This window comes from Panthera tigris, chromosome C2, assembly GCF_018350195.1.
Source record: "Panthera tigris isolate Pti1 chromosome C2, P.tigris_Pti1_mat1.1, whole genome shotgun sequence".
NCBI classification, from domain to species: Eukaryota; Metazoa; Chordata; class Mammalia; order Carnivora; family Felidae; genus Panthera; species Panthera tigris.
This window is the reverse complement of record NC_056668.1, coordinates 65,202,497-65,228,267: the sequence shown is the minus strand read 5'-3', so window position 1 is coordinate 65,228,267 and position 25,771 is coordinate 65,202,497. Positions and strand designations below refer to the sequence as shown.

Genomic DNA, 25,771 nt, shown 5'->3' with positions numbered 1-25,771 from the left:
AATTCATAGCACACTCAAAATTATTTCAATGGGGGAAGAGGAGATGCATGTGATTTATGAATACAGTTGAATGAAATTTATATTTCCAAAAGAGTATAATTAGACAAAATTCCCGGGAACAAAATCTGTATTCATTGTATCTGGAGAGAGGAGCTCTTTTTTCCTCAGTTTCTTTTCTAAAAATGAGTGTGTTCTATATCCTTGATGCAGAAGAGGCTGATAAGTCTGGAGGGGTGGAAAGAAATATGCTTGCTTGATTTATAGTATCAGTGATTTCTTATGTTCTCAAAGTTTGGCCACCTTCTTGTAAAATGATAAGTATCTGTTCCTCAAAATTCAGTTATAACACTTACAGCTTCATTTGCATCAAAACATTAGACATTTAAAATTAATTCAATTACTACATTTAAAATTTATATATATATGTACACAAACACACACAATTGGGGAAATGTAGCATTTTTATATGGTTTTTACATGGAATAATCGTGAGCAAACCAGGTGAAATCATTTTTATGTTTTTACACCAATAGCCTTTAGATGTGTAAAAGGCAATAGTAAAAATAAGTAGTAAAGAAATATATAATAATACTTCTATTTTCCCACCTCCACATTTATTTCTCCCCCAGGAAAAAAGGCAAAAAAAGGTTTACATCTCTAGCCAAAAGTTATTTCAGTCCTCTTGCCTTTATTTGACACTAAACTCAGGAACCTATTTGCTAAGCCTGTCCTTGGGTATAGAATGCCTTTTGTGAAATTAGTCAAAATATAATTTGCACAAAGGGCAAAAACATTTTTAGTCAAAATGGCTATAAACAACGCACTTTCATACTCTGTAGCTTTCAAAATAGACATGTAAACAGGAACATACGGTGCATGTGTATCTAGACGGTTTATTAACTGCCTGCCAGTGTAGCCTTGTCACACAAAGCACCCCTGTGTTCCAGCCTCAGGAGAAAAGCCAAGCCCCAGTCCATATGTGGAGCAGACCTACACCAAGGCACACACATATGCACACAGCCAGTTTGGTCCCACGAACACACGTTCCAGAGGTCCCTCACTTGGGTCCTCAAGTGCATGCAGAACCCCACATGGCATTCACAGAAATTCCTTGTGTTTCTTATGTCAATTATCACTGCTTTTGATCAAAGCTATTTGTGTTTCTGCTTTGTTAGATTGAATTTGAAAGTATTGAAGGTCAGGAACCATGTCTGAGTCAGCATTGTATACCCCACAGCGAGCTGCAAACTGTTGGTGCTTACTAATGTGTTTGAATGGATGCAGAGACACAGAATGAGGTGCCCAGAAAGAAGAATAGACACAGAAGTCATGACAAGCTTCTGCCGTTTGCTACAGGCCTTCAGGCTTCTCTCACAGACACAAATGCACCTGCTGATGAACACAGGCCTGGGACTCACTGAACAGCTCAGGACAAGAGGCTGCAGGTTGGGAAAGAGTGGGGTGGGAAAGACAGGGATACTTAGAGATAGCAGTGGAAACATCCAAGAAGCTAATGAACTTGGGTGCGAGCATAGACTCCCAGATGGTCCAGCCCCAGTCACCTCTTCCCCTCTCCCACCATGACACTAAATCCCCAGACCACAGGGCCATTTCTAAGGGGAGGGTGATCTCGCCTCTGGACGGGCCCAACCTATAGGCCAGTGCACTCTTCATCAAAGTGTCTATGTGGCTTCACTCTCCATGCTGGGGAGACCCTTATCCCCTTCCTGAAGAATGCCAGGCAGCATTGTCGGAAGGGTGGTTGTGCATTCCCCGGGGAGGCAGGACCTGTAAGGCATTGTCAGCTCTCAGCCGTATCCATCTATCTAGCCCCAGGAATGGCAGCTCCGAGGGCTCTGGCTGCCCCATGGAGGCTCGTCCAAGGGGCAGCTGCTCAGCCATCCGTGATGCTGAACAACTCCCGCATGAGGGGGGTAGCAAAGGGGTGTATGTCCTGGATGCGCAGCAGACGCTGGGTGTGCTGGGCGTTGATGCTGCGGAGCTCGGTGAGCATGGCCATGATCTTCAGGAACAGGAACCTGCAGACCAGCCAGAGGAAAAGTTGGGGGTACAGCCCACCCTTGTCCCCATCCACCAACCCTGGGACTGCTTTGAAGTTGCACAAGTTTGGAGGTGTTAATCTCAGAACATCTCAGGCAAGCCAAGAGATAAGGTTCAGTTGAATTCCTGAAGCTTCCCTTTGTGGAAGAAAAGGGCAGAAAAGCCTTGGGGGGATTGAGGTGTGGATTTGCACTCTCCACTTGCCCTTAATGCATGGGGCTTGAGTCCTTGTAGACAGACATTTCCATGGGAAAATCCGGGCATTGCAGGGGCCAAGTACATAAGGCAATCTTGGGGAGAAATCACTGCCTTGGCTAATGGCTGTGGGTCAGGACCAAATGGAGTAGTTGTGGAGGCAGGGACTACAGGCTGCCCTGAAGATCCTTGCTGCATCTAGCCTGGTATCTAGTGTCTCAGACAAACCTTATGCCTTAGTTTCCACATGATGCCTCCTGGCTCCATACAGGGGAGGACCAAGCAAATCTAGATCTGGTCACCCCCAGCATCCCAGATGCTGAGCTCAAAATAAAGTTGAAGCAGGCCAAGTAAGGACTTGAGGTTTTAGGCTCAGCCAACATCCCCAGTACAGGCCTTCACCCCTCAAGGCCGAGGCCTTCGGGCACCAGGTCATGGAGACTGCTGAGGGGATGGAAACCCCCATCTGGTGAAGCCCTGAGCTTTGCTTCCTCCTTTGCTTGTGACCAGAACAAACCAAGAAGTTTCCTACCCTGTTTGCTTGGGTTTGTTCCTAGAGGTGTGGGCCATGGACTTATCCACCTGGGGCTAGCTCCAGATCCAACCCAGCTGGCTCTGGACCCTGAGGCTCCAGTCCCTCGCAGGACAGTGGTGGCACCCACTCCATGGGGGCTATTCTCAAGATTAAAGGTGACAATACATGCAAACTGCTTGGTACCAGGGCTGACACTTCTCAATACAAATGTATTTCTTATTATCATCATTATTGTTATCCTGGTTATCTTTATCATTGCAGTCCTTGCTGGCTCTTGCTAGAAGACCCCGTAGGAGCCTCAGGAGAATTCCTGGCTGTTCCCGTCCCTGACTGACAGGAGCGTAAAAGGGCAGATGTGAGCCAGGGAGCAATGTCCATGGCTGGGCATGGCCTCTGGCCCTCCTCAGGTTTCTCTAGTTGGGCTGAAGCTCAGGCTGACTGGGCAGGAGGCCTCACTGGAGGTCACGGAGCAGGGCCCCACAGCCCCAGCAATCAGAGGCTGCCCCAGGAGTGGCTCCAGTCTGCCCTCCCAGAGAGGCCGGGGGAGGGGTCGGGGCACTGGAGGATGGGGCTGCTGAAGGGACCCCCTCACACCCTCCCTGCTTGCTGCTCACCGGTGGGCAGGCTGGGGCCGATTGCACTCGATGTAGGCCTTCAGGGCGATGGCGAATCTCTCCTGCAGCTGGTCCACCACACTGCGTTGTACCACACCAGGGCGGTCTGGTGGGGAGGGGAAGGCCGTGTGGTGCCAGCAAGGCAGTGGGGGGTGAAGACAAGCTCATTTCTGCCCAGAGAGGGCAAAGTGCCAGCCAACCACCTTCCAGAGTCAGAGGCACCCAGGCCAGGAAGTAAGGGTAGCACTGGGAGGGCTATTTATCACCCCACCGACCCATGGAAAAACCAGCCAGGGTCCCGGTCCTGGCCAAGCAGCAATTGGGGGGCAAGGCGATTCATTGGTTGCGACCCACCCTGGGGAGGGTGGGGGATTTGGGGGTTGGGGGTGTTGCTGCCTCCTATAGCTAAGCCAGGGGGGGTGTGAGCAAGCCAGGGGTGGGGGAGGGGGGGCCGGTGCGGAAGTGGCCGCACAGGCCAGGTGGGGTCATCACCTGGGGAGAAAAGAGAGATGGCCTGCATCAGCACATACTCCTCCTTATGTAGCTGCAGCTTCTTCAGCATGTAGTGGAATTTCAGCACGGGCTCCAGGAGAAGCTGCTGGAAGCCACCTGTGGGTGAGTGTGGCATGAAGGGCAAGCAAACTCCTCAGGAAGCTGACCCAGACTTCCCCTCACCAAGGTCTTGGTTCCAAATGCCCAGATCCTGGTGTGGCTCCTCCCCTCCCCCTGGGCTGTCCTTCCCTCCCTCTGCCCTGGGGGCAGGCATCTGTCTGGCACCTGCAGTGTCCTCCAAACAGTAGGACAGCCGACCGCACTCCCAGGTTCCAGTCTCTGCGTTGAACACTGTGTTGAATCTCAGTTGGCACAGCTCAAAGGTGGCCCCCTTCAGCAGGGAGATCTGGTCTTCTATGGGCAGGTCCCTGGCAGCAAGGATGGGGGGCGCCAGCTTCCACACGGGGTCTATGGGCCAGCCCCCTCCCATCATGCAGAAATCCGGTAGGGGAAGGTAGCAGGGGCCCTGGCCCCATGAGGAGTCCTGGCTTTTGGATTGCCTCCACTCTCTCCCCTCACGGCAGCTGAGCAGATCACTCCTCTCTGCCACCCCCTCCAGTGCATGAGTCCCATGCAGCAGGAATATTTGCTTCTTGCTGTCTGTTTTAGATTTAATTTCTGCCACTTCTCTCCAGGCAGCCTGGATGCCGCAAGCCCTGCTCCCAACACTGATACGGGCCTAGCCACTCTGGCCACCTCTGACATTCCTGGATAGACTGACACACCTCCCAATCTGAGAGGCCCACCCCCCAGCTCCCCATTGAGGGCTGTTCCCAGTAGGACCCCAAGAGGGAGGACAGTCAGGCTGGCTCTTGAGGGGGCCCTCGGCCTGGCTTTGGTCTCATCGGAAATCCAGTCCCTTGTTTTTTGCACCACCTCCCTTCTTTTAGATCCATAATTTCAGGAAGTTGATCCTATTCTCTCGAGTCTCCCAGTGCCTGGCTCACGACCTGGCAAGCAGCTGGCTTTGAACTCTGTGCTCTTTGCTTCCAAATCTGGCCTCTCTGATTAACTGTGACCCTGTGCAAGTTCCATGACCGGGGTGAACCTCAGTTTTCTATTTGTAGAATGAAGGTGACAGTAATGTGTACCTCCAAGGGTGACTGTGCTCACAACTGTGGTCACAAGAAATGGCAAGTAACCTCACACCTTGATGTTAAATTGTGGGACATCAGATGTCAGTGGGGATCTGCGAGATCCACACATGCAAGTAGGCCTTTCTCCCTACTCCCTTGCCCTAATTTGCTACAATCTGACCGGTGGCCACCCCATTAAATAAGGCCTGTGTGTCACCCACAGGGCCACAAGGGGAACTGGTGGGGTCCTGGAATATGACCTAACCTCTACCTACTGATGGAATCAGGGGCTTCTTGTATGTGTGACTCAGCTGTAGCTCACCAGGCCTGGCAAGACCAGTGCTCAGACTGAAGAATATGCCTGTCCAGACCTGACAGACTACATATCACGGGGCCATGGTTGCCACCACACCAGAAGGTCCCAGGGGTTCTTGCCAACCTCAGTTGTCCATCATTGTCCCCATACCTAGCTGTGGGGAGCCCAAGGCTTTGGTTCTCAGGACCACCCCTCTTCCTCATGACCTTCACAACCTTCTCTTGGTGTCTGTTCCTGTCTCTCCCTTTCTCCCTCTGGACTTCCTTCCCTTTCCTTCCTACTCCTTCTTTGTTCTTGAACCATCAACTTGAGATGGTCAACTCCTGACCTTTTGCGGGGCAATAGGGAAGAGATTTACTATCTGAATGCCCACCATGTATGTGCTGGATGCTCTTAAGATGTTTTCTTATTTCACACAACAGCCTTGCAGTGGGCGTTATCAGCAGACGAGAACTCTGAGGCACAGTTGGGTTACATGGCAGGCCTGCAGTCTAAAGCTAATGAGCCAGAGGGTGAGGCCTCCACTTCCCAGCAGTACCAGGTGCTTCAGGGCGGGGGGGAGGTGGGGACAGGGCTGGTAGAGATAAAGGAGGGTCTGTGGGCTCCCAAATGCAGAGGGATCTACCCTTCACCCTTTGAACCTGCTAGCCACTGCCTGCTCCTTTCCACACCATTCACCCAGCTCCTGTGTCCTACCTGAAGTGGGAGATGACTTTGGCAAAGTTAATGATGCCCTTGAACATGTAGGTTGACATGTCAGCCATGTGGGGCAGCAGGGAAAAGATCTCTTTCCCACTGCTGTCAGCTTGGGATCTGTAGTTCCAGACGCTGCCATCTTTCCCCCGCAGCCGCAGAGAGACCTTCAGTGAGCACAGATCCTCCCTGATCTGGCTCCACTTGGCAGCGTCTTCCCCCGATGGAGTCTGCAGAGATTCCGGAATCCCAGGGCCACTGCTGAGCACTTCTGGCAGCTGGGACAGGAGCCAGGAGGTGAAGAGAGGACAGGAGAGATGGCATGTATTCTCCCAAACAGGTTTCCACACAGGCCCAGAGGGTGTGCACAGCCACAGCTGCAGCCTGAGAGGACGCACAACAGCAGGTACGTACACGCACACACACACACACACACACACACAGAGCACTTGTTTCTTCTCTCTGGGCTTCCACTGTCGGGTGGTGCACTTTCTCGATCTGCCTGTCCATGTTCCCTCACATCCTGTCTGGTCTGAAATGAGTTTGCTCTCTTCCCAGTAGGAAGTAAGGGGTCTCCACCTATGGGTGTGTTCCAAGCATGCCTGACTTAGGAAGAGGTTCTGGGAGCTACAGATAGAAAGAACAGATTTCTGGGGCGCCTGGGTGGCTCAGTAGGTTGAGTGTCCGACTTTGGCTCAGGTCATGATCTCGTGGTTTGTGAGTTCAAGCCCCGTGTTGGGCACTGTGCTGACAGCCTGGAGCCTACTTTGGATTCTGTGTCTCCCTCTCTCTCTGCTCCTGCCTTGTCCACGCTCTGTCTCTATCTCTCAAAAATAAATAAAAACATTAAAAAAACAGAAAGAAAGAAATAACAGACTTCTGGGGCCACTGACTTCCAGCTCTCTGAATGGAGCAGGCCACCCAAAATACTTGTGAGCACAGAGGAGGAGGGGGACACTGGGATCAAACATGGCTAATGTTACTGGGGTCACAAATGTTTCTTAAATCTGTAAAACCCGTCACAAATGCCACCCCCATGGTCCTGACCCTGTCCTCATAAAGCCCTGAATGCCAACAGCCCTGGGGCTACTCAGCTTTCCAAAACTCTATTTATGGCTCAGACCCAATTGCTACCTGCTGTGGAGGGAGAGAAAAGAAATTCTCAAACCTGAACTTGTGTCAGAATCACCTAGGTGTTCCTGTCAAAACACTGACTGCTGGGCCCTCCCTCAGAGTTTCTGACTCAGCAGGTCTGGGAGGATCTGAGAACTGGCCTTCTAACAATTTCCAAGGGACACTGCTGCTGTTGGGGCAGGAGCCACTCTTTGAGAACCCCTGGGCACAAGACTGGGGTTTTGAAGAGCTAGCATAATGGCTGAGCCAACTGGAAATCCTCATACCCGGAAATCCTTGAAGTGGGAGAAGGTGGTGTCAAAGGTTTTCGTCTGAGCATCCATCAGCTCTCTGATCATTGTCTGCTGTTCCTCAGTCAGACTCTTGGCTTCCAGGGGCTGAGTGCCCATTCGTTCTCTCTTCTTCCTCCTGATCAAGGCCCGCCTCTGCTCCACAGCCGCGTCCGACATGATCACTGCGGGGATAACCAGAAGCAAGCGCAAGCACCTGCTAGAGCTTGACTGCACTTTGTGACAGCAGGAGGGGATGTGCTGGTGACAAAACCCCCGCCTTTCCCAGACTGTGGGCTCCCCTGCATAAGGGGAGAGAATGAGGTGTAGCTGGTGTGCTGTGCACAGCAGTGGGTTTTGGGACAACATTGTAGAACGGTGGGAAGAACTCGGGCCGCAGAATCAGAAGGTGCTGGGTTTGCACGACAGCTTTGCCATTTACTAGCCGTGACCTTGAGCAAGCTCCTTACCGGCTCTTGGCTTCAGTTTCCTTCTTCATAATATGGAGTGGCAATGCTCACCTCACACCATTGCTTCGATGAGGCATTGGGTGGAAAATGCCTAACAGAGCTCCTGGCACGTAGTAAGTGGTCAGTAGCACTTGATAGTATTTTTTTTCTTGGTGGATTAGATACCAATAAGACTCCTCAGAGTCCCCCAAGGTATCTGGGTCTCCAAGACCCTAGCGAGCTGGGACCACTGCTTAGCAAGAAATATCAACTCCAGCCACTTCCTATGGAGCCTGGAGCCTTAGGGCCTTCCGTGGATTTCTGGAGCCCACTTATGTGTGCAGAGAAAAGATGTGGGGTTGGTGTGAGGAACAGCAGGGACAGCCAGGGGAGAGACTTGCTTTCTGTCCACATGCCCAGGGAACTTGTCCCCTGAAAGAGGCTGCCTACTCTGTGACGAGTGGAGAAAAATATACACTAGAAGCTTCCAGCCTTTTCCCGATTAGCTTTGAACTCAGTGACCTGGGAACACAATTATAACACCAAAGCTTGGCAGGTAGAATGAGAGCATCCTCTGGCATCTGTCTGCAAACAGTTCCTCTGTAGGACACCAGGTTTGGGAGGCTGATGGGCACCCGCTGCTGGAAGGTTGGAGGTCATATCACACCATGGGTCTCTGACTTCCTTCTCCCAAAATCACCTTGCCCAATTTTGCTAAAACACCATTAGGGCACTTATGAAGGGGACAAAAAGAATCATGCAAGGGCACCTGAGGGGAGCGAGGGGCATGAGATGCCCACCACACCTGCCGGAGCAGAGAATAAAGATGCCCTGCACCCGTCAAGTCCCTCCAGCAAGGGCCCGTGGTGGTGCGGGCAGATGGCCCACAAGCTCTGCCCGACTTTGCCTGCGGCACCCAGGCCACGTGCTGACCCGTGCACGCTCACGGTGCATGTCTGTACACGTGCTCATACACGTCCCCACGCTCCCTTCCTACTTGCCCCCCCACCCCAGACTCAGTGCCCGTGCACCCCAGCCCACACCCGCCCAAGGCACTTCCCGCCGCTCACTCTCCTTCTTCATGCCGCTCTCCAGGCACTTGCGGAGGCGGCAGGCCTGGCATTGTCTCCGGGTCTTCTGGGTGATCTCGCAGGCGCCCTTCCGAAAGGGGCACCTTAGCCGGGTGTTGCGTTTTATGGCTCTCCTGTGAGAGAACAAAGAGCAAAAGGTAGGTTCGGGGAATACCCAAGCTTCCCAGGCTGGGGGGCTCCAAGCTACATTTCACTCTGGACTCCGCTACAATCCGTACAACGCCACGTTCATTTCTCGCTGGAACACGGGTGCCCTTGACGGGCATTGGCCACGCCTCACCCCGTGGGACCTGAGAGCAGCTCAGGCTTCACCACATCAGCCCCAAAGCCCGTGCTTCTTCACTTGGGAGATGCGGAGCTGCCTCAGGGCCTTCCTGGAAGTCCCCCCCCCCAACCCCCCCGTGCATTCTGGCCCCCCACCCACGACATGCTGACTGGCGGCCCATCTTAGGGATCCTAGGGTGGGTCCTGGCTCTGGGGTCCATGTCCATTCACATGTCCCGCCACCAGGAACAACTCTGCAGAGGACCAAGTCAGGCTGGCTGTCCTGAGAATTCAGGAGGGTCCCGAGCGGGCCCCTAGGTGGGAGCTGCTGTGTACATACCTGGCCCTGAGGGCAGACTGGGAATCCCTCCTCACACATTCTCTCTCTGGCTCTGCTTTCCTGGTCAGCTGCTCTTCCTCCCGTCTGAGCCCTGCATGGAGCTTTGGCCTCACTCTTTCTTCACTTGGAACAACGTGAGCCCTTCTGTCCAGGCCTGTCTTGCTCTGGCCTGGAACTTCTTAATCTTTAATTTTTTCGGACCTCCCCATTTGCCTGCTTCTGGATGAGATTGCTTTGTCCTACTGTTCTTTTCTTTTATGCCATTCTTTACTTAACAGCCACTCCCTAAAGCTGGTTTGAGTACTTGCAGTTTGGCTTTCCTCTTTTATGAACTGATTCTCCATTTTATTCAAGAACACATGGAGAAACAAAGGTATATCTTAATGAGAGGGGCCCTTTCCCACGTAGGGTAGGAAGATGGAAGATGAATTCCCCTGAGATAGTCATGGCTCTCTTGAAACATTAGGAGGCTTTTGAATGGGCCACTGACCCACACTCCCGGGAGATAGGTCAAGCTAAGGCCCTGAAGCAGTGCCCAGCGGGTAACGCAGAACCCCATCAGACATGACCCAGTGTCCGAGGTGGCAGGTGGGCAAATGTTGGCAGGTAACTACCTGAAAAAGCCCTTGCATCCTTCACATGTCATGACATTGAAGTGGTAGCCAGTAGCCTTGTCCCCGCATACACGGCAAATTTGGGGACCCCCATCTCCGTCAAGTGCGCTGACGGCAGGCTTCCCAGGAGCTGAATCTGCTGTTTCGCAGTGCATAAGGGCAGCATGTTTCCAGCTTTCTCCAGGTCTCTCCTCCAGGTTGGCTGCCGGGCCTCTTGGGCTACAAGTGAAAAAACCACAGGGAACGAAAGGGCTGGACAGAGACATGCTGAGGCAGTCCTCACTGTGGTCGCTCACATGTGGTTCTGTGGACCCAAGAGCTGACCCCAGGTGGAAGATTTGAGGGTGGGTTAGACTTGTTATCAAGAGAGATGTAACCATGGCATTGTGTATACAATAATAGGGCCCTGGCACGTTGAGCAAGCACAATGGAGAGAGAAGGGGAAGGAGAAGAGATGAGAAGGAAAAAGAAAAGGCTATCTGGGTTGAGTTACAGAATATACTAAGATTAGGAGCCCATGATCTGGTCAAAGGCCCATAGAACAGGCCACTTCCTGGAGATGGTTCTGGGACTAGGGAGACCCGAGGGAGACAGTCTCTCAGGCATGTTGTGGCCCAAGCTCCCAGAGAAAGCTTAAAAGCTGTGCAGAAAGAGGGATTTCAACTGAGTAACCAAGCAAATGGGGAGAAAGACAGAGAGGAGCCAGGCTCAGGAAGCAGGAAGAAAATGGCCCAGGTCTCAGTCAAGCTGGGACATGAGTGAATAATCAAAGAACTTGTACCCATTAATAGAGCTGTGTTCAAGAGGCTCGCCCCAGGCAGCTTGAACCCGGACAGCGTGACTTGGATTCTGTACTTAGAACGAGCACAGAGGACGGTGAGCAGAAATGGGGAGCTGTCCCGTTCACGACTCCTCTCAAAAGCTTCTCTGCGCACTGATTCTGAAAGGCTGCCACACCACAGATGACGCTGCCTTTTCTAAACCCCAAATAACCGCCTGGGTGGCTCAGTCGGTTAGGCGTCCGATTTCAGCTCAGGTCATGATCTCGCGGTCCGTGAGTTCGGGCCCCGCGTCGGGCTCTGTGCTGACAGCTCGGGGCCTGGAGCCTGTTTCGGATTCTGTGTCTCCCTCTCTCTGACCCTCCCCCGTTCATGCTCTGTCTCTCTCTGTCTCAAAAATAAACATTAAAAAAAAAAATTCAACACTCGAGTTTCTGTTTCCAACAGCATGACAGATGACAGCAAGCAGTTTCACCTGTAAGGACGAATTAGAAATTAATCTGTCCTGCAGCCCCGACCCTCCAGAAAACTGCAAATAAAATAGGCTGACAGAAACTTGAACTGAACCGGTGTGCACAGAATCTGCCCTGATTTTTCAAATCATAACCCTGACCTCAAATGGGCTTGCTGACAAAATGTGTATGCAGAGTGTTCCCAAAAACCTGAAGCCAAGGATTCGATTTAAAGAGCTTTTGGGTGGGCAGTGTTCCCAGACACCCTCAGAGGCAGACACACTCCTCTCTAGAGGAACCACTTTCCACCTCGGCACAAAGAATCATACAAGTAGTTTTCAAGAAATACGAGCAAAAACTCACAAATCATGAACCAGAGACGAACACAGCAGCCTGAACAAGAGCCAGCAAAAACAACTTACAGCAGAATTACACAAAGAATTGTTCGCAAAGGGACAAAGGGGAGGAGGCTTTTACTTATGCTGTGTCTGACTGATACATTCTCCAGTTCCGTAATGAGGGGGTATTAGGATTAATGCCAGAGACTCATTTCAGAGCATTTGTGTAACTTTTACTTTGGCCTAAGCTTACTGTTAACTAGACAGATCTTGTACATTCTGCAGTTCAGTCTCTCATGTGGTCAGGAAGCCCCAGTTAGAGACCCTGTGACAGCTATGCTCCCAAAAACCTATGCTCCCCAAAACCACCCCTCCTGGGGGCCACACCTTAGTGCCATCCTTTCCTGTGAGGAATCCAGGAGGGACTGTGACTTGCTTTAACCAGTAGAGTCGTCAGAAGTGACACTGTGCCAGTCCTGGGCCAAAGCCACAAGGCCTGGTAGCCTCTGCTTCTGCCCTTTGGGGAGTCCTAACCCACCATGTGAGAAAGTTTAGCTATGCCGCTGGGGTGATCACCCCCTGAAGGGACCATGCAGAGAGGCCATGTGAAGAGGGAAAACTTTGACACGACCAGATGACAAAGACCCAGCTGCCCCAGCCTTCCAGCCATCCCCATCAAGCCCCAGACATTTGAACAAGTGCTTGTGGACGTCCCAGCCTAGTTAAGTGTCCTACTGATGTCATGTGGAGCAGAACTCCTGACTGAGCTCTGCCAACACAGAATCATGACAGAAAATAAAATGGTGGCTGGTTTGGGGGAGTAAGTTTTGGGGAGGTTGTTACATGGCAAGAGATAATGGAAACAGAACCCCTAGAGTTTTGTTAGAAATAGATCTGACCTGGGGTGGATGGGTGTGCCAGCTGATGCCTGCAATTCTTTCCCTACTCCCCCCTTACATCAGTCCTTACAGCATGGTGCCCTGTAGACAGGAAAATTACAATAACTTGGTGACTGGTATGTCAGCCACATCTCTCTTTCATGTGAGTTTAATAAGACTAATTAAATACGCAGTTTCGATTGAATCCAGTTGTGTTTGCTCTGGGCATTGCACCTGTTCCTCCATGGCTTGGTAATCTGAGCATGCTGGAAAATGGTGCTACAGGGAAGACAAGTCTGAACTTGGGGAGAGAGAAAGGAAGGAGAGTGATGCATCCCAAGGCGACAGTGGAGGGAAATTCTAAAGGAAACGTGAGTTAAGTATCTGCTATGGAAGGAGCAAGAGAGACTTCGGTTAATACCGGGACCAGAAAAGAATCCCAGAGAAAGCTGGACATGATGGTCTTGGATTCACAAACAGGAGGGAAAGAGTGGACTGGGTGCCCTGCTTCTGTTGAGAAGAGCACCATGGCAGTTGCCAAAGCAGGGCATTCACTAAGTTCCCAGTCCAGCGGTTCAGAGGCTCTTCCACTGCCCTCCATACGCACCCCCGGAGCTCCGCCTCCACCAGGGTGTCCCTTCCTGCACGTCCACACGCTGCACTCTGCTCAGTAAGTGATTCTCCAGGGTCACCGTGTGAGACAAGGACACTATCCTCTCCTGCTCTTCCCCTGGCTCCCTCGCTGGTCCATGAGCAGTACCACCCAACCAAGGACAGACTCTGCCCAGCTGGTGTGGAGGAAAGTTCACCAAATTCTCAACTTAGTCAATGGGCAAGTAGAGGTGGGCAGTAGTTAGATTATGTGGGGTCTGAGTCTTCTACAACTGGAGGGGGTCTTCTTCAAGAAAAAGAATACTCATTGCAAATACATAATTAGGTACCAAAGAGAATCTGTATTTGTGAGAAAGATTAAGAAAGGAAATCACAATGAATTACAAATATTAATATTGTCCTTTGTGGGAAACAGAATAATGGCCCCCAAAGATATCCAGGTCCTAATCCCTACAACATGTGAATGTGCTTCCTTATATGGCAGAAGGGTCTTTACAGATGTGATTGAGGGTACAGACCTCAAATAGGGAGATTATCCAGAAGTAACCGTGTGGGCCCAATCTAATCACATGAATCCTGAAGATCAGAGATACTTTCCTGGGTTTGGTCAGAGGAAGAGATGTGACAGTGGAAAAGTGAGCAGTGAAGTCTCTGCCGGCTGGTCTGAGATGTGGTCTCAGATGCTACATTGCTGGCTTTGAAGATGGAGGAAGGGGCCATGAGCCAAGGAATCTGGGCAGTCTCTAGAAACTGGAAAAAGCAAGGAAACAGATTCTCCCCTAGACCTTCCAGAAGTCACCAGCCTGACAACACCTTGATTTTCAGTCAGTGATACTGACTTTGGACTTCTGACATCTGAAACTATAAGATAATAAATTTTATATCAAGCCACCAAGTTTGTGGTAATATTGTAGCAGCAATAGAAAGCAAATTATTCCCCTCAAATAACAATGATTTTGTAATGTCATTTTTTATACCAAGAACAGAAAGATTATAATAAAGTTTTCCCTCTAGCATCACTGGTCAAAATTTGCTTTTTATTATGATAACGGGAAAATTTTACATCTTCCCATCTAGCTGAGGATTGTTGTCAAACTTAAGAAGACCTCTATCAAAATTCTTTCGTATAAATGTTCATATAGGGAAGAATTTTGCACGGTCTAGGTTCTGGCTCCACACATTTCAAACCTCCTTCCCCTCCTTTAGCCTGTGCTGGCCACCTGCAGTGATAGTGGACGAGCAGCAGAGTGGGGCATTCCTGGGACCCATTGCTACACTGGATGGGTAGCAGTAACTCAACTTCACACGCAAGTAACCACCACCATGTGAATACACCCAAACTACACGTATCCCCAACTCAGCTGCCCCTAATCTCCAATGAGCCCATGGCTGACTTCCATCAACCCCTGACTTCAGGGGAAATAGGACAGTGGAGTAGAAATCGTCTCAAAACAACCATGCTTAAATATCTTCCTTTTGAAAATGTTACAAAAACACATGACTGTGGGAAGGAGCCTATGTAAGTAAGGGGCCCAGAAGTTTAAGCTTCATTAGCTAAAATCAATCTCTTCTCTGGTTCTGTTGCTCCTGTAAACTAAGCTACACAACTTGCTGGTGTCTCCAGGAGGGACCACATCTCAGACCGGCCGGCAGAGCCTTCGCTGCTCAGTCTTCTCTGTGTTATAGGCTGATGCTGAGGTCAGGCCCAAATGCCTTGACAAAAATGGCAAAACAGGAAGTCTTCAGAGAGGCCCCTTCCATTGATCGGGCACAGTGGGACTGCTTCCCCTGTGGTTGACCCTCTCCTGCCTCCCTGCTGCACCATTAACTCTTTAATCCTCTTCAGTGACAAGGATTGAAGCTTCTGTTTCTGTCTGGTAACTCTGAAGGGGCAAGAGTGGACTCTGGCTCGAAGAGAAGGGATAGGCAGCAGTGTGGGAGTTAAAGTCAGATCTGGGGTGTTGAAAGGACACCCACTAAATAACTTTTTTTAAGCACAGAGATCAAGGAAAGCTTTTGGTAGAAAAAAGCATTACCCCCTCCCCTGTCCCCTCACATCAGAAGAAGACAAGATGTGTCAGATAAAATCCCAATATTTGTGAGACAATTACATGAGAAGAAATGATGTTGCAGACAAGTATTCACAGCCTCCCATCTCTGTCCTCATAAAGGAGACTCCTAAATTCACCCAGCCTGACCTCGCAGCAAGAGGATGCTAAGCAGGCCCACCCCATCCACAACCGCCCTCAGAGGGGCTCCGGGTTGGACCAGGTCCAGGAACCTGAACAAAGGGTCCATAGACTTTCTGGGTGCCTGTGAAGGATGGGGTTACTGCTCTCTCTCAGGGACAAGTGATCCAGTGACCCATTGAGATCCTCTCCTAGTGACACTGAATGCAGATATACAGACACAGCAACTTAAACGGCTGACTGACTGGGCTGCTGACAAAGGAGCCACCATATTCAAAGGGTATCAAAATGTCGCTAGAACAAATCAGAAATGAAGTAAATCATAAGCTGTTTCCTTTCCTACTGAGGTCATCATCACCCTGAGGCAGAGATTTAAGCACTCCTTGACCGTGCAAACCAGTCCCTGTGGAGTAATTGGGGGCACTCGTATGCCTGTCACGCTGGGCCACTGAAGCCAACCACCTGGGGAGAAGCCTCTGGACAACCCTGAATAACCTGCTAAAATTGGCAGACAGAGTCAGAAGCAGAATCATGTGTGGTGTAGGGCTGTTTTCATGGAATGAGTAGAATATTATCGAAACACTTAAACGTGCCTTCTAAGAAGTTGTCTGGTTTGGAACATGGCACAGAATAAATTACTTATTTTGACCATGGAGTATGTGATACACCTTCTGCATCAGAAAAAAAAAAAATCACTCACCAACAAATATATGAAAAGATGCCCAGCAACAATCGTTAGGGAAATGCAATAGGACCTCATTTTACACCCATTAGGATGGCTGCTGTCACAAACCCAGAAAATAACAAGTGTGTGGCAAGGATGTGGAGAAATTAGAACCCTCGTGCATTGCTAGTGGGAATGGGAGATGGTGCAGCCACTGTGGAAAACAGTATGGTGGTTCCCCCCAAAATTAAAAATAGAACCATATGATCCAGCAATTCCACTTCTGGATTGAAAGCCAGGTCTTGAAGAGATATTTGCACACCCACGTTCACAGCAGCATTATTCACAACACAGGTGGAGGCAACCAAAGTGTCCACCAACAGATGAATGGACAAACAAAATGTGGTATATACATATAACGGAATATTTTCAGCCTTGAAAAGGAAGGGAATTCTGACACAGGCTACAACATGGACGAACTTTAAGGACATTACGCTAATGAAATAAGCCAGTCACAAAAGGAGAGGTACTATATGGTTCCAATTGTACGAGATACCTAAACTAATAAAAAACTAACCTCATAGAAACGGAAAGCAGAATGGCGGCAATGTACAGGCATTATAGTTAATAACACAGCATTGTTAATGTAGTCAGTTGGCTAATAATACAGTATTATTTATTTGAAAGCTGCTGGGAGTAGATCTTAAGCATTCTTACCACACACACACGCACACACACGCACACAGTTAATTAACTATGTCTACTGTGTGGGGCGATGGATGCGTTAATTATTCCGATGTTGGTAATCATTCTAAAATGTATATGTATAGCAAATCATCACGTTGTACATTTAAATATATACAAATTTATTTGCAGTTATTTCTCAATAAAGTAAAAAGGTAGGAGAATGGTTGCCAGGGGCTGGAGCAAGAGAGGAATAAGGAGTTGTTTAATGGGTAGAGTTTTAGTTTTATCAGATGAAAAAAGATCGGTTGCACAACAATATGAATATACTTAACATTACTGAACTGCACACTTAAAAATGGCTAAGACAGTACATTTTATATGTATTTTACCATAAATTTTTAAAACAGCATCACTTGTGGGGCACCTGGGTGCCTCAGTCCGTTAAGGGTCCGACTTCAGCTCAGGTCATGATCTCAGTCTGTGAGTTTGAGCCCCGCGTTGGGCTCTGTGCTGACAGCTCAGAGCCTGGAGCCTGCTTCCGATTCTGTGTCTCCCTCTCTTTCTGCCCCTCCCCCACTCACGCTCTGTCTGTCTCTCTCTGAAAAACAGACATTAAAAAATTTTTTTTAAATAAATGAAATAACATGACTTGTCACTAAATAAATGTTGATCAAATATTTAACGAATATTAAAAGGGAAGGCCAAATAGTAGACTGATGTGAGTGGCCACATATCTCAGTCCTGCCTTGCACAGGCAGCCCTGACACAGAGAAGGCAGCTGTGGAGCCAGGTAGGGCTGTGAGGAAGCAGACGGCAGGGGCAGAGATGAAGCAGGAGGAAAGGAGTTAAAGAAGTAAAGGAAAGAAGAAGCAACAGTAGTTAAAAGCACTACAGTGAGAAATAAAAAGATAACCAGGTCACAGTCCAGCTGCGCTTGAGCTTGAACGACCCTGGCTTTCCAACCACATTGGAAATCGGCGACAGTAAAGATAAAATTTCTGCCTGCCTTGTCTTGTTCGTCTGCTTCAGATTCCACGTTAAGGGAACCCAGAGCACGTGCATATAATTTCAGAGCAGGTTCCCCAGCATTAAAGTGAATACAGGTCACCTGGGGAGCTTGTTAAATGCACGTTCTAGTCCCCGGGTCTTGGGTGGGCCCTGTGCCTTCTTTCCCACATGCTCCTGGATGCTGCTGGTGCTGCTGGTCTATGTCCACACTTGGAGTGGTAAGGACCTAAGGAATCCAACTAACCCAGACAGAAAATCAGCTGGACACAAAAAGGACACGATGGAGAAGATGACTGAGCGGAAGGCAGAGGGTATGGCCATTCAAACATTTTGGGGGTTCTAGAAAATGGGGGAAGTAATCAAACACACATATGACCGGCCTTGTAAATTGTTGTCTAAAGTCAATATACATTTGGGGGTGAGACAGCTCCTTCCAAGGAAAAGGGGATGGGGAGGAGGTGAATATACATTTAATCTTCAAATGAGTCAAATCAAGAAGCTTTGGAACTAGGTCGCCAAGATTATGGGGAGGAAAGCGTGGGCAACTTGGACTTGAAGCCAGAAGGAGTCTAAGTGGAAGGAGAAAATGATGCAGAACTCATGATTTTAGGGATGGAAACTATTGGAAGCAGCAGGATTATAATACACATATGTTTATGCATAATATATCTTATGTGTGTAGATATATGTATGTATCTATACACATAAATGTATAAAATCAGAAATGTATGTATGTGTGTGTGTGTATATATATCAGAACTGGCCAGAGGGGAAAGAGGGGAAAAAGCAGGTAAAGGGAAACTTACACAAAAATTGGGTTTCTAAGAAATTGACAGTGAAGCTTACAAACTCTTGGCTTTATTCGGTGAAGGGAGAAGGTAGAAAATTTTATTAACTCCTATTACACAGGTTTTGTTGTTACAAAGTGATTTCCAAATCATCATCTCATGTGGAGGTGCCTGTGAGGTAAGCAGAGTGAGGCCTTTCCGCAGTTGAGCAGGGCAAGACAGGTCTTACTGTCTACAACTGAGGAAACTGGGGCTGTATGTCCAAGGGCACAAAGGCAACAAGTGATTGAACTTCTTTTTCCCTTTATTCTGATTCTTTCTATAGTGCAAATGGATACACTATGTACTATGTAAGTTACATTTTTTGTCACAAAAGTCACCGGGATAAAATGAGATCATATATTTAAAGTTTTTTAAAAAATGGATCAAATATTGCACAGGACTCCCTCCTTGGCCCTGGCATGGGACAGGCACCCAGAGGGAACTTAGCAAAGATCACATTACACGAATTCAAATATGAAAAGTCAGCTGCTATCTTTAGGTGGCCATAAATGAAACATGGCTTTTGTTCTTCCTGGGGTACAGTCATCAGATTCAAGCTGTCAGAAAATTTGTTCCTAGATACAGATCAGGGTCAAGAGCTGGTATCAGCCCAAGTCAAAAGCACACCCTGCACCATCTTCCAATATTTAACAGGACACAATGACCTCTGATTGAACTGTCTCTTACATACACGTGCAATGTTCTTATCGCCTAGGGTTTTATAGTTTGGCATTCATAGAGACCCAGGAGAATTGTTTCATACATTACATGAACAATTTGAATATATCTCTTTATCTTAATTTCCAGTTGGATATTGTTATTTTGGTGTTTCACAGAAGTTTAGAAGGTATGGCAGGTGGATGAGGAGGTATTGGGTGATAGGGAACTCTTCCCAGTCCCCTTCAAATCATACCACTTAGAAGGCACCACACACACTCCTGTGTCAAAGAGTCCGACAGAGCAGTCTCCAAGAAATAGGAGTCCACACATGAAATAAAAATGAATTAAAATCAGAAACATGACAAAAAACCTAAGACCTCTAAGGGTTTATGAATGGTACCCTTAGAATTGTGCAGTGTACTACTCACATAACTGTATACATCATCCCTAAGACTATGCTTGGTCTTAACTATTCCTCTGCATTGTTCTGGAAGGCCAAGAAAAGGCAATAAGACAAAAAAAAAAAAAATTAGCCCTGGCAAACTGACACATTAGTAAGCAGGAAAATGCTTAATAAATAGCAAGCATCAGGGTGTGGAGGAACAGTATCTATCATTCCCTGCTGGTGGGAGTATAAATTGGTGCAGGCACTATGGAGGGGATTTCACAGTAACAAAAAATTAAAATGCACATAATCTGTATAATACATATAAAGTTAATGAGGTAGAGCTACATATGGATGTGGAAAGTCTCCATATGGAAAACAGATATGAAAAGTTTGTTGAATGGAAAAATAGAATGAGAATAATATGACAACAAATGGCTTATTAGTACACATATGTGTATGTGAATGCAGAGGAGACTGGCAACAAATACCCCAAACTAGTTATAGCAGTTACTTTTGGCTTAAGGAGATTAGCTTTATCTATGCTGATTCTTACCTACTTACTTACTTACTTACTTATTGTTTCAAGTTTTTACTTAAATTTTAGTTAACATATAGTGCAATATTGGTTTCAGGAGTAGAATTTAGTGATTCATCACTTATATTTAACACCCAGTGCTCATCCCAAGTGCCTCCCCTTAATGCCCATTACCCATGTAGCCCATCCTCCCCTAAAGCAACCCTCAGTGTGTTCTGTATAGTTAAGAGTCTATTTTATGGTTTGCCTCTCTTTTTTCTCCCGCTATGTTCATCTGTTTTGTTTCTTAAATTCCACCTATGAGTGAAGTCATAAGGTATTTCTTTCTCTGACTGACTTCTTTTCGCTTAGCATAATACTCTCTAGCTCTAGCCACGTCATTGCAAATGGCAAGATTTCATTCTTTTTGATGGCTGAGTAATATTCCATTGTATGTATACCATACCCTATTTATCCGTTCATCAGTTGACGGACATTTGGGCTCTTTCCACAATTTGGCTATTGTTTATAATGCTGCTATAAATACCAGGGTGCATGTGTCCCTTCAAATCAGTATTTTTGTATCCTTTAGGTAAATACCTAGTCGTGCAATTGCTGGATCATAAGGTAGTTCTATTTTTAACTTTATGATTCATCATTTTACAAAGAGTAAGTAATCATGTGTTACATCCATTTAAAAAGCTATTACCTACTAACAATAGTTTAATCAGTTTTGTGGTTGTTTATTATGTTTGTTCCATAATAATTGAAGAGTAAGTTGATAGTTTGAGACTAGGAGTTGGCAAACTTTTCCTGTAAAGGGCCAGATAATTAACATTTTAAGCTTTGGGGGCTATACTGTCTCTTTTGCAACTACTCAATTCTGCTGTCCTAAGGCAAAAGCAGCTGTAGGTGATATGTAATTAACGAGCATGGCTGTGTTCTAATAAAACTGTATTTACAAAATAGTTGGTGGTTCTGATTTGGCTTGTAAGCCATAATTTGCCAATCCCTGGTTTAGATTGTTCATTATACAACTAACACATATTTTTCAAGTATATTTTAAAAATGAGTATTTTCAGTATATGGAAAAATTAATCTTTCCTATTAGATAACTAATTAAGTAAGTAGTAGCCTCTGGGGCCTTGCTTAGAATATTTGGACTCTGGTCATATCATTAGAGATCCAAGGCCCATCCCAGTGGAAATAATCCAGTCACCTCGGCTGTCTTGGTGCTGACCGTTGACTTTCCCAGCAGCAGAGCCTCACAACCACCCCATGTGGGAGTGGTATAGTGCCTGTCACAGCTGACTCACTGAATCAAGGTTCAGTGGCCTCAGAGGTGACTCCTGACCATCCCCAGATAAGGTATTGTCTTAAAGCCTCTGACTATAGCCTCAATCAGGATGGGCTGTAGTATGGGAAGAAGGAGGGCTTCTACAAGCACATGTAGGAGAGGTTTTTGTCCTGTGGGACAAGGTGTGTACTCTGGCAAGTAAAGGTAGAAACCTCACTGGCCCAAAGCCAACTCGGCCCTAGGACTGGGTAGGGGTTTGGAAAAGCCCCTGAGGGACCCCTCACTGAGGTGGTGAGGCCCTACGACTCCTGCTGCCGAGTCTCAGCCTGGTCCCAAGGGCTGCCAGTTCCCTCAGCGGCCTACAGGAACAGGGCTGAGTCGTTCCCAGCTCCCACAGTCCCCGCACCTTGGTATTTTCTGGATCTGGAGACTCCAGCCCTGCAACGGAGAGGGGGCCGATTGTATGTGTGACTCATCGTGGCTGATACAAGATTGACGTTTCCACTGTGATTATTTCTTTAGGAGATACTTGCATGATCAGGGAGCATGGTTAATGGAACTCTGTATTAAATGGTTATCTTCATGTTTTTTTCCATCCTGGAAATGTGAACAGCAGCAAGGCCAACGGGATATACAACCCTCTCTGATGCTGCTCTCAAATGTTAAGATACAGCTGTGCTCCCACACTTCTTTTGCAGAGAGCTGGGGGGTGGGTGTGCAGTCTGCGCGCAGCAAAAGAGAAAGAAAGAAATCCATACCTGCTTGGTGGCAACTTCTTTGCTGTGACTTCTCCTTTGGGATCCACTTTGAATAACTAGGAACAAAGGATCAATCAAAACCTCTGTACCCCTGAAGTCGCTGCCTTGGTGAAGACTGAAACATTACCTTAAAATTATGCTTTTCGCAGTAGAGCACAATTTGCCTGGGCAGAGGCTGTGGCTCCTGTTGAAGGTAAGGCAGTGCTTCCTCTTCCTAGTTATGGGTTATTTCCTAGGATGTGAGCCAATCTTGTCTCTCACCTACATTTCAGTCCAGGTCAGACGTAGGCTCTGAATGGCCCCCATCTGGCACTCCTAAGTCCCAAGTCCAGAGCTCCAACTAGCAAATGAACCTACTACCGTATTTACTCTCATTATGTGCCCCTACTTTTTTCTCTCTCATGTCTTCACTGTAAAGCACAGGAGAAGGTGAGGAATGTTGCTAGTGTCTGCTTTGTCTAACTGATTCTGAGGAAATTCATGCATCTGAGGGTGTCTGTGCTGTACCTCTCAGGGAAAGTTAATTCACAATTAGATCTCCTAACCCTTTGTCCTTTGTCTAAGTAAGCCACCTTCCTGGACATTGTTACTTGGCATGAAAGTGAACCAAGTACTGGATGATGAGTGAGGGCCAGAATGTTTATGTAAGAGAGGGACACACAGGGAGAGAAGAAAAGGGAGGAATGAGGGGTTTGAGCCCATAGCAGGGTGTGTGACCTGCAGCTCCACCTCAGGACTGATGGCCGACCAGGAACCACAGAACGGCCTCGGAGAAAGGGTCCAAGGCTCTGTCCTCCTCTGGGCTTGGCCAGAGCCAGCAGCTCCTCATCAGTCCACCTGATCTTTCATGTTCCCTGGCAGCAGCCTGATGGCATTCTAGCTCTCAAGGGAAAAGAGCAGACGAAAGCCGAAAGCAGTGGGTTTCACAGACTATGTTTCTTCTACTTGCTTTGTTTTAAAAAGTGTTTTATGACTGACGTGGAGAGTGGACCAGGTACGTGCTTCTGACAACAGTAAAGCTGGGTCATTGGGGGAGGAAGAAGGGGAGAAAGAGGAGGAAGGAGGGGGAGCTGATCAATTATATGGGTAGGGATAAGAACTGGGGATGTCCAAATAATTATCACAGACTTCTTGGGAAAATTTGGACTTCTTTACACTTGTTTCTGATTTAAATTATTTTTATCTTGAATTAGATGTTTTAATCAAGCTCTCCTGAGATAAGAAAAGCAAGAATAAGTATGAGTCTGTTTTCATTTTTTAGTTGGACTGGTTTCTTCTCTTCCACTCAACTTTCTGCTCCCAGGAGTGAAGAGGATTGGAGTCTAGGGTCAACATTCATCAAGGGGTTCCTTGCTTTGCTTTTCCCAAGAAAATGCAGAAATAAGATGGTGCACACATCTCACTGTTAGTGACCTTCAGCCAGCAGTGGTGAATAGGACCCATGGTCCTGGGGACTCCTCTCTTCCAGTACAGTTCCTGTCTATCCAGGGGATTCAGCTAGGGCTGGGGATCATTGGATTATAAATCCCACTTGTTAGGAGGTTGACTTGGGTCTTAGACAGGGAGGACCTAGAAGGGCTGAAATACTGGATTGAGTTCCCAGTGGAAGCAGCCTGTCTAGTGTGCCCTGGCAGCTATATTCAGGGCCTGGTATCCTGCAAAGCTATGACCAGTGGGACACAACCACAGTGGGTGGGAAGACTGAAAAGTGTTAGGAACTCATTCCAGGAAACTTTGATCTCCAAGTTTAAAGGAGGCCTTTCTGGGAGCACAGAGTATTTCTAATGCAGTGAAAATACTCTTGTATGATGCTATAATGATGTATACATGTCAATGTACATTTATCCAAACCTATAAACGCACAACACCAAGAATGAACTCTAATGTAAACTATAGACTTTGAGTGATTATGATGTGTCAGTGTCAGTTCCTTGATTGTCACAAATGTACCATTCTGGTGGGGGATGTTGATAATGGGGCAGGCTATGAGGCTATGTGTGTGCAGGAACAGAGACTAAATGGGGAATCTCTGTACCTTCCTCTCAATTTTGTTGCGAATCTATAACTACCCTAAAAAAAAAGTCTTTAAAAAAATAGGCCTTTTTGTAAAAACAGGCATTTCTGTGTTCATGAAAAAAAAAAAAAAAGGGCAGGATCCCAGCTCAGGTGGGGCAGCTTGCCAGAAGTTCTTGGGTTGTGGGCAAAATACATAGCTTTCATCATCTCTCAAATCTCTCCTGGCTCACAAGGGCCGGCCTTATCTCACTTAGAAAAAATGGTGAATTATTTACAGCAGAAACAGGGAACTAAGAACAGGTTATAAAACCACTGAGGCAAAGAAACTATTCTCAGGTTCTGCAGGGATCTTCTAGAAGGGTCTTTTGTGAGCTCATGGACCAGAAGACAGGAGGAAGGCTGTGGAACTGCCTGGCATCTGCAGTCTGCAAGCACTGCTTCAACATTAGGCATGCCTCTAAGCTAAGAAAACAGCTGGATAAGACACTGTAATTATTAAGGACAGCATACAGATGCCCCACAACTAGGGTCTGAATCCATCTCAAACACGGCTGGAAAGTAGGAGAAATTTGAGTCTCTGACCTCCGTTCTACACGTTGTCTGTTGCAGCAACCAGAAACATGGAGCTCCTAAGTCACTCTTCAGAGGAAAACAGATCTGATTAACCTAGGAAGTATCCTTAGTGTGAATTCACGGAATGTGTTACCTGTTCAAGGAATATTTATATTTAGAAAGAACAACAAAGCTAGTCTACTAAAGGAGTGTTTCACTAGAGGAGGAGTCTGAGGACAACAGGTGTTTATCAACCAAGCAAGTGGTCCTTCTCAAAACCTCTTAGGATTTCTCTGGGATGTGCTCAGGTAGGTGGTGAAAGCTTAGGGTTTTCTCAGGTCTTTTCTGAACATGTGTCCTGACCTGGACAAGTATGTTTCTTTATAAATCTTTCTTTGTATTTCTGTGGTGTTGGTTGTTATTTCTCCTCTTTCATTTCTGGTTGTGTTTGAGCGCTCTCTCGCTCTCTCTCTCTCTCTGTCTCGTCTAGTTTATCAATTTTGTTGATTTTTTTTCAAAGAAGCAGATCCTGGTTTCATTGATCTATTCTATTTTTTTTTAAGTTTCTATTTGTTTATTTCTGCTCTAATCTTTATTATGTCCTTCCTTCTACTGGTTTGAGGTTTCATTTGTTGTTGTTGTTTTTAACGTTTTTTGTTCTAATTTTTAAAAATATTTTATTATTTATTTTTGAGAAAGAAAGAGAGAGAGAGAGCATGAGCAGGAGAGGAGCAGAGAGAGAGGGAGACACAAAATCTGAAGCAGCTCCAGGCTCTGAGCTGTCAGCCCTGAGACCGACATGGGCCTTGAACTCACAAACTGCAAGATCATGACCTGAGCTGAAGTCAGACGTTTAACTGACAGAGCCACCCAGGCACCCTTGTTTGTTCTTTTTCTTGGTCTTTAGGTGTAAGGTTAGGTTGTTGGAGATTTTTCTTGCTTCTTG

At 47.4% G+C, this 25,771-nt stretch overlaps 1 protein-coding gene across 1 annotated transcript; it reads right to left on the bottom strand.

Moving 5' to 3' along the window:
* Window positions 1–1,894: 1,894 nt before the first annotated feature.
* NR1I2 (nuclear receptor subfamily 1 group I member 2) lies at window positions 1,895–24,726 on the bottom strand. The gene is made up of 12 exons (XM_015544817.2): window positions 24,549–24,726; window positions 21,784–21,937; window positions 15,795–15,913; window positions 13,258–13,438; window positions 10,204–10,422; window positions 8,965–9,098; window positions 7,443–7,630; window positions 6,046–6,320; window positions 4,183–4,325; window positions 3,898–4,014; window positions 3,406–3,511; window positions 1,895–2,039 (listed from the first exon to the last, which is right to left on the bottom strand). Exons 1-12 carry the CDS (start codon window positions 24,724–24,726, stop codon window positions 1,895–1,897), a joined length of 1,959 nt encoding a protein of 652 aa, XP_015400303.2.
* Between the last annotated feature and the right edge of the window lie 1,045 nt (window positions 24,727–25,771).